Source organism: Grammomys surdaster, unplaced genomic scaffold (genome assembly GCF_004785775.1).
Source record: "Grammomys surdaster isolate TR1022 unplaced genomic scaffold, NIH_TR_1.0 126182, whole genome shotgun sequence".
Classification (NCBI taxonomy): domain Eukaryota; kingdom Metazoa; phylum Chordata; class Mammalia; order Rodentia; family Muridae; genus Grammomys; species Grammomys surdaster.
Window position 1 is genome coordinate 4,610,476 of NW_021620988.1, and position 16,452 is coordinate 4,626,927.

The 16,452-nt window shown below is 33.8% G+C and overlaps 1 protein-coding gene across 2 annotated transcripts in view; it reads left to right on the forward strand.

Annotated features, from left to right (window-relative positions):
* Window positions 1-277: 277 nt before the first annotated feature.
* Window positions 278-16,452, forward strand: part of Galntl6 (polypeptide N-acetylgalactosaminyltransferase like 6) — a 984,872-nt gene continuing 968,697 nt past the window's right edge. For both annotated transcript variants that reach the window (XM_028757776.1, XM_028757777.1), the window contains exons 1-2: window positions 278-415; window positions 10,916-10,921. In XM_028757776.1, coding sequence (XP_028613609.1) covers window positions 278-415; window positions 10,916-10,921 — 144 coding nt within the window. The remainder of the gene's footprint in view (window positions 416-10,915; window positions 10,922-16,452) is intronic.

Here is a 16,452-nt window from a genome sequence, read left to right on the forward strand (position 1 = left end):
GTCAATAGACTTAATGATTTCCTCAGTTGAGTCGTTTATTTCTAAGCCAATAGATAATGCCGTCGTCATAGTTTTATGGGGGAAAGTAACTGTGCGTTTGTTCTGCAGATGGCCAACTCCCTCTGAACCCTGCAGATTGGTGCTGAGCACACAACAAAAGTTTTTAGCTTCCTCTCAGTTTCTGGTGCTTCCCAGGAAAGAGGAAAGGACTTTGGTATTAAACACAAGAAGCAGTCTGGGAGACAACTCTAACTTTTCTCCACTGTTACCATTTGCAATGAAGAGGAAACAGAAGAGGTTTCTGCAAATGACTTTGTTATTCACTGTGGCTTTAATTTTTCTGCCCAACATTGGTCTTTGGTCTTTGTACAAGGATAAACACCTGGTGAAATCTGCAGAACCCGCGGAGCATCAGGTAAGTACCAGCCAGGGCAAGGGTAGCAGAATGGGTTATGTATTCACTGTTTGGGGGTACATACAGTAAAGGTGTGAGGAGTTTCTCCCAAGTCCTCATAGGACTGATTACAGACACTTTAGGGACTTTGGGCTTTGAGCAGGTCCTGGTTTGCAGCTTATGACAGAGTGAATGGGACATAAAATAAGAAAGAATCCAAGGTCAAGAAGAGAAAATATACTCATTGATTGAGTTTTGACTTGAAGAGGATGTGAGCAAGGCAGAAGTATGTTTGGTACAAGTTCAATTACAAGCATTGGTTTCTGCCTTCTGTCTTGTGTTCATGTCTATAATAAGTGTATCTAGCCAACTAAGTTATTCAGATTTTAAAGTGGTTTTATATATATATATATATATATATATATATATATATATGCTCAGCAAAATATTCTTATCCTTTGGAAACTTAAACTTTGTCTTTAGTCTCCTCTGTTGCTAATGTGGTCTGGTAGGCTCCAGAGGAAACTATTAAGAATGTATATGCAATCCCTCACCTCCAACATTCGAAAACTTTGCTGCTAAAAGCTTTCCTTCATGTGCTAAACAACACATAGTGTGGTATTTTGCTTTCCTTCTACTCAGCATATAACTATTCAAATGCATGTTTGCAGCATGAATTAATCCTGTATCCAGATAAATTTCATAGAGAATAAGAATGCCAACGATCCTTCACAAAATGCTGATGAAAATCAATATCGTTGGATTTCTGCTGATCAGTAAATACAACATGTATTTTTCAAAGAGGAAAAACTTTGAACAAGGGATTGCAGCCTACTTCATGAAAACAATACACTTTCCTAAGTCAGTACTAAGGCTTGCCTTGGAATATTAATATGCTTAATTTCATGGGTCATCACCTGTATAGTCTATGTACTTTTCTCACATAGAAATGAATAAGTAATCCACTTCTGGACAGCAGCAATGTGTATTGCTAGCAATTGAATAATCTTATCAATACTTAACAGAGTTTAAATTTGTATTTATGCAGTGTGAGGATAGCTGCCAATTATATAGACGATACCTGATTTTTTTTTCATTACAAGAACTGTTTATCAGTGTCTGAACTTAAAAGAAACTAAATGTTTTGGATTTTTAGTGGATTAGAATTTTGAAAGACAGTGCTGACATACTTCTATTGAGTTATTGATCATACTTTCTAGTTGAAATTTAGCTTCAGATTGAAATATTATGGGTTTTGTCATTCTAAAAAATTCAGAGGAGGTGGGAGCTTTGGATGTGATCTCACTACCACTTATTGATCATGTATTCTTCCAATCTTTTATTAAAAGAGGAATAATGTTAATAGTAGTAGTTAATGTATTACTATCAAAATTTCTATCATATTTGAAAATAAAAAAGAAAAATATTTTATGTTATTATTTATTAATTACTAATACAATCGGAAAGAATTTTCTGGGATAGTTAAGATGAACTACTAATTAATTAATCTTATTAATGAGATTGTAACAACTTAAAGGTTGGCTATTGATTTTGAGGCTTAATGAGAAAGCTGTTTGTTCATTAGCATAAAAAAAGTTACTTTTTAACTGTTTCTAATTCTAATCTCCAGAGAATTTTCCCTGATTTTGGTTCTTGTGACATGAAACTAATCCTTAGTTTTCAGTAATAAAATGACAGAGCTGGAAGGTTTGAGTGGTGGAAAAGTAGTTACTTGTTCTTTCTGAAGGTTTCTTACATCATAGAAAAATAATGTTGATACTAGTGATAGAAATAGTACAAATAAAAATTCAAGAGAAAAGTTTTGAAAGCACAATAGGAAGAACAGATACTGATAAGATTGTGATAAATATTCTTATGTAATTTAGCACTTCAAGCCAAATAACATTTTCACAGTTTTCATTTTCTTGCAGATAAAAAAAAGATTGATGTGAAACATTCATGTTATTATGTAACTTTTTGGATGAGTAAAAGTTAAATTATTAGTAAATGTGTCTGAATCAAAAGTAACTTGTGATATTAGGGTGTACTGTCTTGCTAATGTGTTTCTGTTTAAACATTAGTGGTTTATATACTATAGACTGTTCACACAGGATTTCAATGTTGCATGTGATGTGTTATTTAAATTCAGCAATGCATTTTCAAAAGACTCTTTTTTTCAGAAATCATGTGTTACTGTCTTAATGCTGTAAAATGCTGAGCATGGGGATGACATCCAATTGCAAGCCCTAGCAGCAGTAAGGACCACAGCTATTCAGAACACGTCACTTGCTGATATGAGCCGTTTTATTTTCACAGCTGTTATATGTGAAACAACCAGTGGTTCTTGTTCAGAACAGTCGAAAACTCCGAGCAGGTTAAAGTAAATAAATTATTACAATAAATGGTAGGAAACTAGCTCAAGCTAAGAAAGTTTTAAACCATGAAAGCATGAGGATCTTTCCCAAGTGTCCAGTTTCATTTTTCTTTTTTTTCTTTTTACCAGATTTCATCACATGTATTCTTTCTAGCTAGTATCTAATTTAACTTGTATTTATTTTTGCAATGCAAGATGAATTTAAAGAGGGTAATGTCTAAGACACAAGAGAAAATGCCATTGCCCTTTGGAATTTAATGTTTACCGTATTTTGAAATTATACGGCATTATTACAAATTGTTAACATTTATAGTAGTATTATCTTAAATATAGTATTTATAATAATTCTGCATATTGCCAAAGACGTAACAAAGTACATAAGAATTGTTAAGTTATTCTTCTTAAGGTTTTTTTGTAGCTTCCCCCATTTCATAATAAATCCAATGAAGATTGATACAATAATATTACTAATACAATGCAAGCAAGTAAATGGACAAGTTTGAAATTAAATATTTAAAATAACTCTTTGAGGAGTTTTAGAATTTAAGATATTCATTTACATGTTTTTGCATTATTAAGATTATATGATATTTTTCTTGACTTAATTACTCATTTATTCTTATTGAAAAGTGTATATGTTACATTATTTAAATGGTATGTCTGTATACTACAGTAAATAATGGTTTATTGATTTTAAATATGATATTTAGATGCTAATGTTATATATGTGATTGATTGTTGGGTGATAAATCTTAATTGTATTATTCTTTTTAAACATCCAGATGCTACTCTTCTTAAGTTAAAACTGCTTCATCTCTGCTACAACTTTGGGTCATAGGTGGGGTGAAAGGGTGACATACAGAATAATGCAATAACGTAGAGTACCTACTGCCTCTCATAAAATTATACATATTTTCCATATTATTTACTCAAGTGTATGTGGGAAGACTACCCTAAGCTCTTTTATTTCTTAAAATATTCAGTATGTTAGCCAGCTTAAAATAAGTCAAAAACAAGAGCTGCAAAAAATAATACAAGACTGTTTACAACATGAAGAGACTTTTGCAATTTGGTAATTAAAAAAAAAAGACACAAAATCCATACATTTCTAAGCACTGATTTCTGAGAACTGTTCAGAATGTATAATTTCTAAAAGTGGATGCTCATACTGAGTTTCTAGCAGATGAGAAAACAGAAAGCAGTTCAACAAAAAAATTTCCCTAACTAGACTGTCTACGTCATTTGATCATGTGGGCTTCAATATTTTTATTTAACTAACCAGAATTTATATTCATATCAAAGCTCTGTCATGTTTGAGATCAAATGAGTTGTACAAAGTCCTTAGTGTTTTCCATTGTGGATATGGAATTTTTTATGAAGCAATCTTCTGTTTTCTGTGTGACTACGTGACGATGTCATATGTGACTATGACTAGCATAAGTTTCATTTCACTTTCTTCCACAAAATATCCGCTCTTAAAAGAGATATTTAAACATCTTCACCTTGTCCAAGCTCATCCATTATCAATCATTTTATCATTTTAAGGTTAGTCTTCCTTTTGGAAGGGAACATTATTTTCTTCAACAGTGAGTGTTTATTTTTAAGTCTTCAATATAAACACACCTGATAATTGGTACCCAGCATATGAAAATTGTTTCATGCTTGTTTGTTAAGTTAATTACTAAAGCTGAACAAACCATGTGTTTGTTCCTTTCCCATCAAACTTTTTAGATACTGGAAACGCTAAAGATAGGGAAAGAAAATGAATAGTTTTCACTATGTACCAAGATAGTCAACTCTTAACATGATATAGGTGAATGTTGCACCCTTTGGATCCAAGCTGCTTTTAATTAGAGGTAATGTGAATTTTAAATTCGAGTTTGTAAGGTTTTTTTTTTAATTTATGGAAAATTCATTCAGAATCACTATAGGATGGCAGCACATATACCACTGTGACAAGGGTTTTAATTATTTTCTGTGACAAAGAGGATCAGTACATGATGAGTTCTTCAATTTCCCTATGGGAGATCATGTGAAGCACTGTGTTCTGCTACCAATCTGATCAAAGAAAGACAGAAAGAAAGAAAGAAAGAAAGAAAGAAAGAAAGAAAGAAAGAAAGAAAGAAAGAAGGAAGGAAGGAAGGAAGGAAGGAAGGAAGGAAGGAAGGAAGGAAGAAGGAGGGGGAGGAAGAGAGGCAGGGATGGATGGAGGGAGGGAGGGAGGGAAGGAGGGAGGGAGGGAGGGAGGGAGGGAGGGAGGGAGGGAGGGAGGGAGGTTTTACTCTTCTCATTTCTGAGTTACACATGCTTATACTCAATCAATTATTCTCTCTCAAATAAATGAGTACTGTAATAGGAACGGAATGAAGCTGTAATATGCAGGGAAATTATGAGAGACCCCGAGGAATTTAAGGTATATGCAGATATATGTTGAATAAATTGTTAGGAGTAGCCATGACAACATTTACAAAATTTTCATCTCTTGTCTCTTCGTGAGTATTTTATACCAATGAGAACCATCAAGTGGACATCTAGACACATCTCACAACAGATCTCACAGTTAAGCTAAGACTTAAAGTAAGAAAAAGGGATGCCCTCACTTGAAAGCATTTGTGATACAATGAGGTTTTTTTTCTATGCTTGGCTTACTGCTGGTCAAAGATTGAGAAAAGGATATTGAAGATCCATGAAGCTACATGAGAGGTTAAAGTTCTGCTCTTCATATTTGTGTGCATGGTTCAGTAGTACTCACACAGAACCAGACATAAATGGGACATTAAAAGGATTTCAGTAAAGAGAAAAAGAATCCATTAGTAATCAGACATTTGCAGTCTTTACAAACTCTACCACCACACCCTAAATCTGTGGGTTCCAAGATGGTCTCAATGTGGAATTGTTATGCTTGAATAGCAGCAGAAAAGAACAAATAAAAAGCATTAGATGGAGAACATACAGTAGATACATTTATTTAAAGTTTATAAACAGATAACACTCTTCACTACTCTCTGTTAATATAGTAATGTCCATTTCTAATACATTCACAAGGTGGTAAAAGAGAAAAGATTAAAATATAAAAGTATATTAAGGTTTTAATTCCAAAATTACTGATGAAGATTGAGGGCTGGATTAGCAATATGTCAATTGACACATATGGCTCCACTATAAAAATTTGCATATGCCAAACTGTTTCAATTTCTACCACACATTGCCTACTGGAGTTTCTTGCTTTTCCATTGCTTTCAACCTATAATGGACTGTTCATCAAATCTGAAACAGCATTCAAATATTGTTAATGTAGTTCTAGGACTTTATAAGAAAAACACAGCAAAAGTATCTGTTTCTGGAAATATCTGCATCTAGCAAAAAGGAAAATGACAAAAAGATTAAGATGATAGAGGCTGTATTGATTATACATGGTAAAATTAAAGTCTTAATATAATTAATATAGTTGTGGTTTCCATAGAGTGTGCTGGCAGCTATGAACTCTTGTAGGCATCATTGGTATCATGATGAGGGCCAGGAAGGCTGATTTTAAATCATTTCAAGCATCCAAGTACTCATGGAATAGTACTTCAGTTCTAGAAAGCCAGAGGCAATTATTGTAATAATTTTGAATATTTTTATCACATTAAAATGACCAAATTGACAAGGCTGTCATTTAAGTTTAAATGAAGTGGGTGTTATTTTCCCTTTATTTTTGATGTTTCTCCAGTAGGAAAGTATAAATGATCTTAGAAGGGAAAGAGATAACCGTTTTCTCTATAATTTTTGTTCTCTTTTAGCAGGGCGTTATGTAAGCTTTGAATAAAATTAGCTTAGTTCAAATTCTGGTTCCATAATTTAGTGCTTTCTCATATCTGACACTCCATGGATCTTCTACAGACCAACTTTCTTATAGGAACAATGAGTAGGATGACACTTTTTTTGTAATGATACAGTTAGGATTAAATGCTTAACATATTCAAGAGGATTAAAGCAAGCACTACAAGTATATATTATTGTTATTCATTTCGTGGCTATTTATAAGCAATCATTGCCTTTAGCAAGGTCATTAGTGTTTGTATAGAAAAAGGTTTACAAATGCTTCCCCTCTATCAAGATGAGCTAGAAGAGCAATGTCACTCATTTATGGGTTAAATCAGTTACAGAGCCTTATTTAATAAACAAAGTGGCTCTAGAAAACACAAATTTTTCCTTGTTTTGACTAGCACTCAAGAAAGAACAAGTAGTTGATATTATATTGTTCATCACAAAAAATTGTTAAAACTCTTTTTGACATATTGTTCTGAAACAATTTAAAAATAAAAGTTTTTTTTTTTAAAGAAACCACCCTGACTTCCTTTAAAAATGAAATCACATTGAGGTATCTCTTCCACTTTAATAACTTGTAAGAACTGAAGAAGTATGTTTCCAATTCCTCCTTAACTTTTGGTCATGATATGATTACATCATTTAATTTTTCAAAAGTAAGAAACAACAAAACAAAATAAAAACAAACATAAAAAGGTGGAAACTATCAATATAATATAGCTTTTTTATATAAAATTATTTCCTTAGACATAAATGATGGATAAATCCTTCTGCAATCTGGTCAGCCTTAGTTTTTTAAACAGTTAATTAGAGATACAAGTGGTATTCACAGAACAATTATTGCACTAAGAACTTTCTTACTGAGTGAACTACATTTAGAAATCAAGAGAATGACAGTGTCTGGGAAGAGTAGCCAGAAAACCAGGGAAAGTAGCCAGAAGCTTCATGGATCTAAACAAATTACAAGGTACAAGAGCCAGTGTGAGGTAGACTCATACGTCCAAGTTCAAAAGTCAAACTCTTCCCTTAAAAAGTATATCACTGGACACTAGTAATTTTCTTGAATATCAATTTGATAATTTGGAGACACAAAGATTAACTTCATTCATTTAGATGTAGTTGAAGAAATTAAATGAATTCCTAAGTAAACATTTTTAGATACCTAGAAAATATTAAGGAAAACTTAGTAAATCATATTCTATAACTTTCCTGAGTTTATAGATCATCAATTACATTTATTAAAAATTCATGTATTGCATAAATATACTGAGAGTACAATACAGTATAACTTTTATTTGTTTGGTTACTGTTGATAAAATAGTTAATATGCATTTAGCCCATGATACTGTGATAGACCCTTAGAGAAATATACAGTGTTGAACAAATTAGTTCTAGTTTGATATTAGTTAAGAAAGGTTACATTCACAGCTGTAGTATAGAGCTGCACTAAATTGTTTTACAATTAATGCATGTTCAACACAGCATTTAGAAGAGGTAGAAAAAAAATTGATGTTTTCTAATATTCATTTGTAGTTCAATTATGGTTACACAATCATCTTATCAATAAGTCAAAAAAGTTTGTAAAAATAAGTGAGAGAATGACCAGATATACAGATTGAAAATAAGAACAAAAAGTATATTTAAGTTTAGGAAGTAGGAACTGGAGAGATGAGAGCATTCATTGATAAACTGAGATAATAATGGCATTGATTCCCAAAATTCTTACGATAGCATATCAATAATCTATAAAATAATATGCTTATAATGATAGCAAAAGAAAATGGACTTTAATAATAAACTTTAAGATAATATTTATTGATCTTCAAAAAGTAACTGACAGTTGGTTTTGAATCATCAAAGTATATGATATATGAGTGTTAAAGTTCTATATTACAAATATATTTGCAAAAGTATTTATTAGCCATATAGTGATTATTCCACCAATATCAAGTCTTGGAAGTAAATACTTTTCACATATTACTCCACTTCATCTGCAATTCTGAACTCAATGCACGTGAGAACATATGTGTTATAACTATACAGTGTGCACAATAACTATGCATATGGAAATTAAAGGCATGAGTTCTAGTTTCAGTTTCAATTCTTAACTAATTCTTTGGTCTTCGATAAGTTCGTTTTCTTTGTATACATCCTATTTCTAAGTTGATCATGTGACTATGCATGCTTGGTTAAGCTGACATAAAGGTTAAATTGAGGTAATGTATGCATATGTTTATCAAAGTGAGTTGCACAAAGTAAGCAATTTAACATTTTTATTCTTAGACCAAAACTCAGAAAGCAGATTGGCAAAAAAAGTAATATGTTTCTACAAGCTTCATTTCATGAATCACCATAAAATTGATGTGTTCTTTGAATGTCTGATGTTGTGTATGGTTGTTTATAAAGTGCATTTTGAAGTAATTTTGGTTGTTGCTTCACTCATTTTAGTTTTAGGTAGCCAATACAGCAATAATACATTACTTACTTTGAAGGACTCACAGAACTAGTCTATGTGTCTCAGCTAATTTGATTCCAACAAAGACTTAAGCTCTTCCCAGAATATACTTTCAGCAACGAATGCTAATTTCATAACCTCCCTATTCTCACACACAAATTTTTAGTTTTTTTTTCTTGTCATTGCACTTAGTATTAATTCCTGAGTATGTGTTCTGCCCCGTGGAAATAAACGATCTTTTGGCAATTATGTCAGAGCACCAATCTAAATGACTTCTGAAGAATAGTGTCAGCAAATGACTTTCCGGTTAAGTGTTTTATTAATTTTAGGGGGAGTAGGGTCAGATCGACTTTCTATTTTATTTTGTGTCCCAACTTTGTTTCCTTCCCTCTCTCTCCTCCAAGTGCCTCCTCCTACCTCCTCTCTTGCTCCCCACCCATCCCTTCTCTTGCATTTTCTCTTCAAAAAGGGTAAGCCTCACATGGATACCAACCAGTCATGGTGTATCAAGTTGCAGTAAGACTAGGTACCACCTTTTCTGTTAAAGCTAGACAAGGAAATCCAGTAGGAGAAGGGGTCTCAAATGTAGACAACAGAGCTGGATGTCAGCCTTCTGTCATATGTGAGAGTGCCAAACATCTTTTCCCATTCTATAGGCTGCCATTTTGTCCCTTTGATGGTGCTCTCTGCTGTACAGAAGCTTTTCGGTGTTTTATTATATTAAAGGCCACATGACAGTGGATATGTACCTAACTCCCTCTTCTAGTGACTGCAAGAAAAAAGTGGGCTAGAAGGAGAAATGAAAAGCAGTGTAAAACTAGATAAACATTCTTCACTTCTATAGTCTATATACTTTCCTCAATTATAATAATGCAACAAACATAGGGTCAGATTAACAAATATTGAATAAAACTGTCCACTTCCTAAATTCTGAAGTAATTTTATATTGGATATTTTCTTTATTACATTTCAAATGTTATCCCCTATCCTGGTTCCCAACTCTGAAAACCGCTATCCAATCCCTTTTCCTGTGCTTCTATGAGTGTGTTCCCACACCCTGCACCCACCCACCCACCCACTCTGACCTCTCTGCCCTCGAATTCCCCTACACTGGGGCCTTGAGCCTTCAAAGGACCAAGGGCCTCTCCTCACATTTGTAAACTTGCACCAGCTGAAATAAAACACAAGTTTTTCAAGATTGTTCCCATTCCAAGCTAAAGTTATTGAGTTCTAACATGAAAAAACATTTGTCAAAGACAGTAACAGAGTTTGAGTCAAGCTTGTCTGGAAGAACTAGCAGTTTCTCCTTTTTTCTATATTCTTCCTTTCCTGCTCAGAATCCTCTTTTCCTTCGGAAATTTTCCTGAAAAAGTAATGTTTCCTGAGGCCTAGTTTGATCAGCAATTGGCCCAATGAATAGACAAACTCCTGAAATACTTTGAGAATGGGAGTTGTTTGTTTCCTGAAAAGTTTCATCAAAACTGCTTTTAGTTATTGAAAGATACATACCTAGGGAAGTGTTGCTAACTTAGTCTTCTGCTAATTCTCTCAGTTGTGTTGTTTCTAAGACTGGGAGTTGTATCTGTATCCCAAACTATGCAGCAAAGAAGTCAGTATTACTTAGATTTGTCACAATGAACCAAACAAATAAACAAACAATGCCCTTTGTAAACCAAAAATATCAACTAGCAGAATAAACCTCACATCATCGCCCAGGAAAGACTTTAGATTTTTGTTCCTCTTTCCTGTTTTCCAGAGCTGCTTTTGCTAACTTTCTTTCTCTACTCACATTTCCCAATACATCTTTGGAGTTGTATTGAACCAGTAACCTTGCTTTGCTTTTCATGCAGAGTTTTGTTACTTTCATACTGGGAGAACGAAGACTTTTGTAGTATAAAGATTTATCACAGGGGTGAGGGAGGAAAGGATAGGTACCTGGAAAAGGAAAAGGGGAGTGAGGGACATAGAAGGACAGAAAGAGAGAGAAAGTAACACTTGGGAACAGAGGGAGAAAGAGAGGGGGGAAGGAGGGTGGGAGGGAGAGAGGGAGGGAGGGAGGGAGGGAGGGAGGGAGAGAAAGCACAACAGCATTTATTTGGGTGTTTTCTAGTATCTTGATTTCTTCCATTTGTCATGAAAAACTGTCTTTTGGGTTGAGATAAACTTGAATCCTCCATCCACACTGTCAGTCACAACTTTACTTAGGAAAAATAATATACTATTTCAGTCTTTTCATCTATGATCTGTCATTCATATTAATATTTAAAGATAAACTTCTCCCACTAATAGTTTGGAGTCAGGTACAAAGAGGAGAGAGACAGAAAAAGAGAGAATGAGAGACAGAAAAGAAGGGTGGGAGGGAGGGAGGGAGGGAGGGGGGGAAGGGATCTTCCATTGGCACATAGCACTGTTTCCACTGTTACTGCTTTGTCTTTTTTACTAATCAAATGATACATTGAATTACTGAATTTCTACTTCTGTGTACTTCAGACTTAACCCAGCATCTATCTTAACAACATTCACCAGCCTCACCAAAAATCCCTTGGTAGCTAATTCTAAGGGCTCATGTCATTATTCATACTGCTTTACGGAACGTTATTAAACAGTGCCTTGATTGCTAATAATTTTTATCCGAAGGAAAGAGATGGTGACATGGGAACTCCTAGGGAGAGGATGTAGGAAAAAGCAGTTTGAAAAAACAAAAGTGTGGAGTGGAGAAAGAAAACATCAGAGTAATCCTGTGCTGATAATTTAGGCTTCATTGTACAAATCTTCTTGCTAATTCTCTATCTAGACTGGCCTCATCCATTGCCACCCATATATAATAATATATGTGATATGATACAATGTATAAATTTATATAATATATATTTATATATTGCATTTATAATATATAAATATTTGATATATATTTATAGTATCCTTTAAACATTACTGTTAACAGAGGTTTTGAACAAAAGCCTGACACCAATAATTCCAACAAATCTTGGTCACTTGATCTTGGTCACTTGTCTCAACCTGTTGAGTAAAGAAAAGAGGAATGATGAAATACAAAGAGAGGGTGTTTAGTCAATGTACATCGGAAAGAGGAACAATAACCCCAGCATTGTCATTTTCATTTACGGAAGAAGTAATTGGATGCAGGAGTGGAAGGGATATGTACAATTGAGTCATGGACTTCTTGATTCTTACTCAGTTCTGTTTCTGCAAATTAGTCCTCCTGAATTTAGTAGAGCTCCCCCATCACTTGAGTGGAAGGACATGATTGACATCCAGACCTGGTCTGTACCATGAATCTCTATTGCTTCTGGAATCCAAAAGGACTATAGGTTGAAGACAACAACTGAAGTACTTTAGAGGTTTGGAGATGTGAAATTGTATAATACTGACAGGGAAACACCTACTACAGTATTTTTTTTTTTACTTTATTCTTTAAGTGGAAAAAGTAAGTTAAGATGTCTTTCCAATTTCTAGAGAGATCGCCCTTAAGTCATTGACATACCTGCATGTAATCTTAGTATATTACCACAGAGAAGTTGATAGACATATAAGGAGCACAGAGATGTCAGGCTTTCCTCCTGCTTTGGTTACCTGTACTCCCAAGTGAGGAGTCAACACTTTCAAATAAATGCAAAGTCTAAGTACGTCTTACTTAAAATAGATAGATAGATAGATAGATAGATAGATAGATAGATAGATAGATAGACAAACACATACACACAAACACACACACACACACACACACACACACATATATATATATACACACAGATGCATAGTATATCTCTGTGTGTGTGTGTATGCATGTGCATGTGCGTGTGCGTGTGCGTGTCTGTGTCTGCGTCTGTGTCTGCGTCTGTGTCTGTGTGTCTGTGTGTTTGGGGGGACCTGAGCAATTACCACTTCATGTACTAATCTCTCCCTAGGCATCTCTCTCTCTTTACTCCTCATGACTTCAGTTTTTAGGTGTAAGTTATCTCATAAATTATTACTTGTTATTGACATTTCTTTCCTAAGAGCATATCTACAAAGGAACCCAAATTCTAAATCTGGATAACTTAAACTTTAGATGTCTGAATTAAATTTATCACCCAATTCCACCCCCTAAGTTCATTCTATATCCCTTATCAGAATGAAGGGCACTGCCATTTATCAAAGGTCAAGGTCTAATCATCCCAATTGGGCACTAAGTATCATTTTAAGCTCAATCAATTACTAAGTAGCTCTTCCATCTGTGACTCTTTTCCTTCTCTTCATACCTCTTTAGCACCCATATCACACTATCCAGTTAGGACCAGTTTAAGCACTTGACTTGAATTTTAAAAGGGATGCTTCACCTTGGTATTCTAGCCTTCCAAAGTCTACAAGTCCATCCTTAAAGAGTACAGAGTTAGTTGTGAGTGACACTGAAAAATAGTTAGCATCTACCATCAAGCTTTTCTGCTATTAGAATGAGGTACAATTCTCCAGTATAGCTTAATCAAACAGTACTAGATGTGAAGTCAGGCGTGGCTGCTTATCACGTCCCTGACAAAGCTCTGGCTTCAACCACCTTGCATTTCATAAAATTTCCTGAGAAATCTTAATCTTTTTATTTGTTTTGTTTTCTAAATCTTTGCATCTATTTTTTCTTCAGTCTTTCCTGAATAACATGACTTTCCTCAACTTTTTTGAATAACTCTTCTTGACTTCATGCTTCCTAAAGTTGGTCTTAGCTTGTAAATTTTGCTCTACAATTACAAAATTATTAAATTTTTATATTCAGTATGTATTTATATATTTAGCAATCGTTAATATGTACATTTTTAGAACTGGCAGATGGCCTGAATTGTAGTTCCTTAGAAGATCTATGCATGCCTGCAGTCTTCATGTTAGTTTATTTGGTAAATGATATTGACAGATATGATTAACTACATGAAGTGGAGAGGCAGACAGAAGGAGATGCAACGTGAAGAAAGAGGCAGGAAGGAGGTTATCTATCCCTCTGTCAAATGCATATAAAGGAGAAGACAGTCTGAGAGCTGAGAAACTGATTGAACTAATATTGTCACAAGCCAAGGGACACAGTGAGTGCCAATAGTCACGAAACCAAGAGACCACATTAGGATTGTTCTTGTAGCTGTTGGCAATATGCAGCCCTACATCATTTGAATTTCGGATTTCGGGCCTCAGAAATAAATTTTTCTTTGAGACTGCAGGATATTATGTACTCTTTGTCACAGCCTCGGGAACCTAATATGTTAAAAATTATCTACATTTCTACATTTTGTTTTTTCCTAGCATTATCTAACCAAAACTAAGCACTTGCAAAATATTTTCTGAATATTTCTGAATATTGCTGATGAAGCAACTGCTTTTCATATATTGAGAAAGGTTAAACTGAGTTGCATGTATGAATAAACTATAACCTAAAGTGAAGTTTAAATACATGTGGGTACTACTAAATAAATAAGAATATAAGAAAGCATACTACTGTCATTAGCTTGTAATGAATCAATGTTCTGTGAGTTACATTTTACTGTCAATGTTATTCAGTTTAATTAATCTCTTACATCAAGATATGATTGATATCAAAATTGAAAATCACATAGAGATAATACCTACCCTATACACATCTGGGTATGCTGTAGACAATATGATTTAACTTATTCAAACACTGGAGTCATATTTAAATAAGCTACTCATATGTTGTCTTAATACAGCCATTGAATGAACTCTTTGTAGTTATGGCAACGTCAATAGTATGTATAAGAAATGACATAACTCTGCATTTAAAAAGAAACAATAGAAATTCAGGAAAGGCGTATTTCTTATTAAACTTTACTAATTACAAAAGGAACATGTAGTTGATTTCATTAATATAGCCTACATGGGAAAACTAAATAGCATGCACCATTTTTAAGAAGATGTTATTTTGTAAGTTAGATTGTTATATATCAAGGGATTTATTTTAATTTGAGTACTGTCAAACATTAAGTATTTTATTAGTTTGATACTCCAGTGTGATTCCTCCTAGGGACAGTTCCTTTCTTTTTGAAAGTCTCCCTTGACTTTTCTGGGTTCAGTGTAATTAATGATGGTATAGTACAAACGCGGAAGCCCGGGGAACGGAATAAATTCAAGGGCAAAACTTATGAAAGAGATTAGAACGAAATTACCGGAGCTAGAAAAGATATGTCAAGTTTTATTTGGTAGCGATATATTAAACATAGTGTCTCGAGGGGATGTGTCTTACTGTTCCGGTAATTAAATAGCATTGTGTTTGATGCATGGACTCTACAATATACTTCAGAAAGAGTATTAACTATGTCTCTCCTCTTTGAGGAGTAGTCTGGTCAGCTTTGAATGTCTGAACTTTTTATTTTGACATTCCTAACTCTCAACTACCTAACTTTGAACTTCTTTCATTTTGACTGTTTCAGGGTTCACCTCAATAGTGTATTCAAATGATCTTTAATATTTATTATCTCTATTCCATTTCTAAAGCTCCGGGAAAATGAAGACATTTGTTGAAAATCATAGCTTTTCCTTCATATTATTGGGACAATGGCACCACAAGCAAAAGTATCATGTGACAATTCTTATACTTAGGAAAATGTGATCTATGACATGACTCCACATCACAAGATTTGTGAAAATATAATATACCTGAAAGGACTGAGCTGTGTCAATCAGTATGTGAAAGTATGTGCACACATTTTAAGCCAACTCTCTCTCTTGAATACTTAAAATTTATTGTCTGAATTGTTATACTTTGTTTTTTATGAGTGCTGTTGCTCCATATACTTTAATTTCATATATCTTTATTTTCAGACGTATTCTGCCACTGCGGTGAGTTAATAATATATTGAATCAGAATGATTGCTTACTGAATCGGAATGGTTTATTAATGATTTATGCATATAGACAAGTGATAATTTATTTTCTAATAGAAAATACACTCATTTAGAAATGTCATACTATCACCTACTGTACATGTAATGGACTGTGGTGTGGTATTTCCATTAGTGTATCTTGCATGTTCAGGAAACCCATAAGGTGTTTTTCCATTTTCCTGATCCACACCCTTCATGATCTCTAATAATCAGTTAGATTTTTTTCAGCTCTGCTTCTGTTAGCTTCCGCATATGAAAGAAAATGTGGTACCTGTCTTTCAGTGCACAGCTTGTTTACTTAACATAATGTCTTCCAATTACATCCACTTCACTGTAAATGACAGCTTTTCCGTCTTCCTTATAGCTAGAAAATATTCCATTTTCATCTCTTAATGAAAATCTCAACCAATTCATGTTGAATTTACAAAATCTGTACGTTCTGTTGAAAAAAATATTGTAAATATCTCTAAGTAGAATTAATCCTGTTATATATATTTGATATTGAAAATGTAAAATATTGATCTATACTTTCCCACCTTATTTT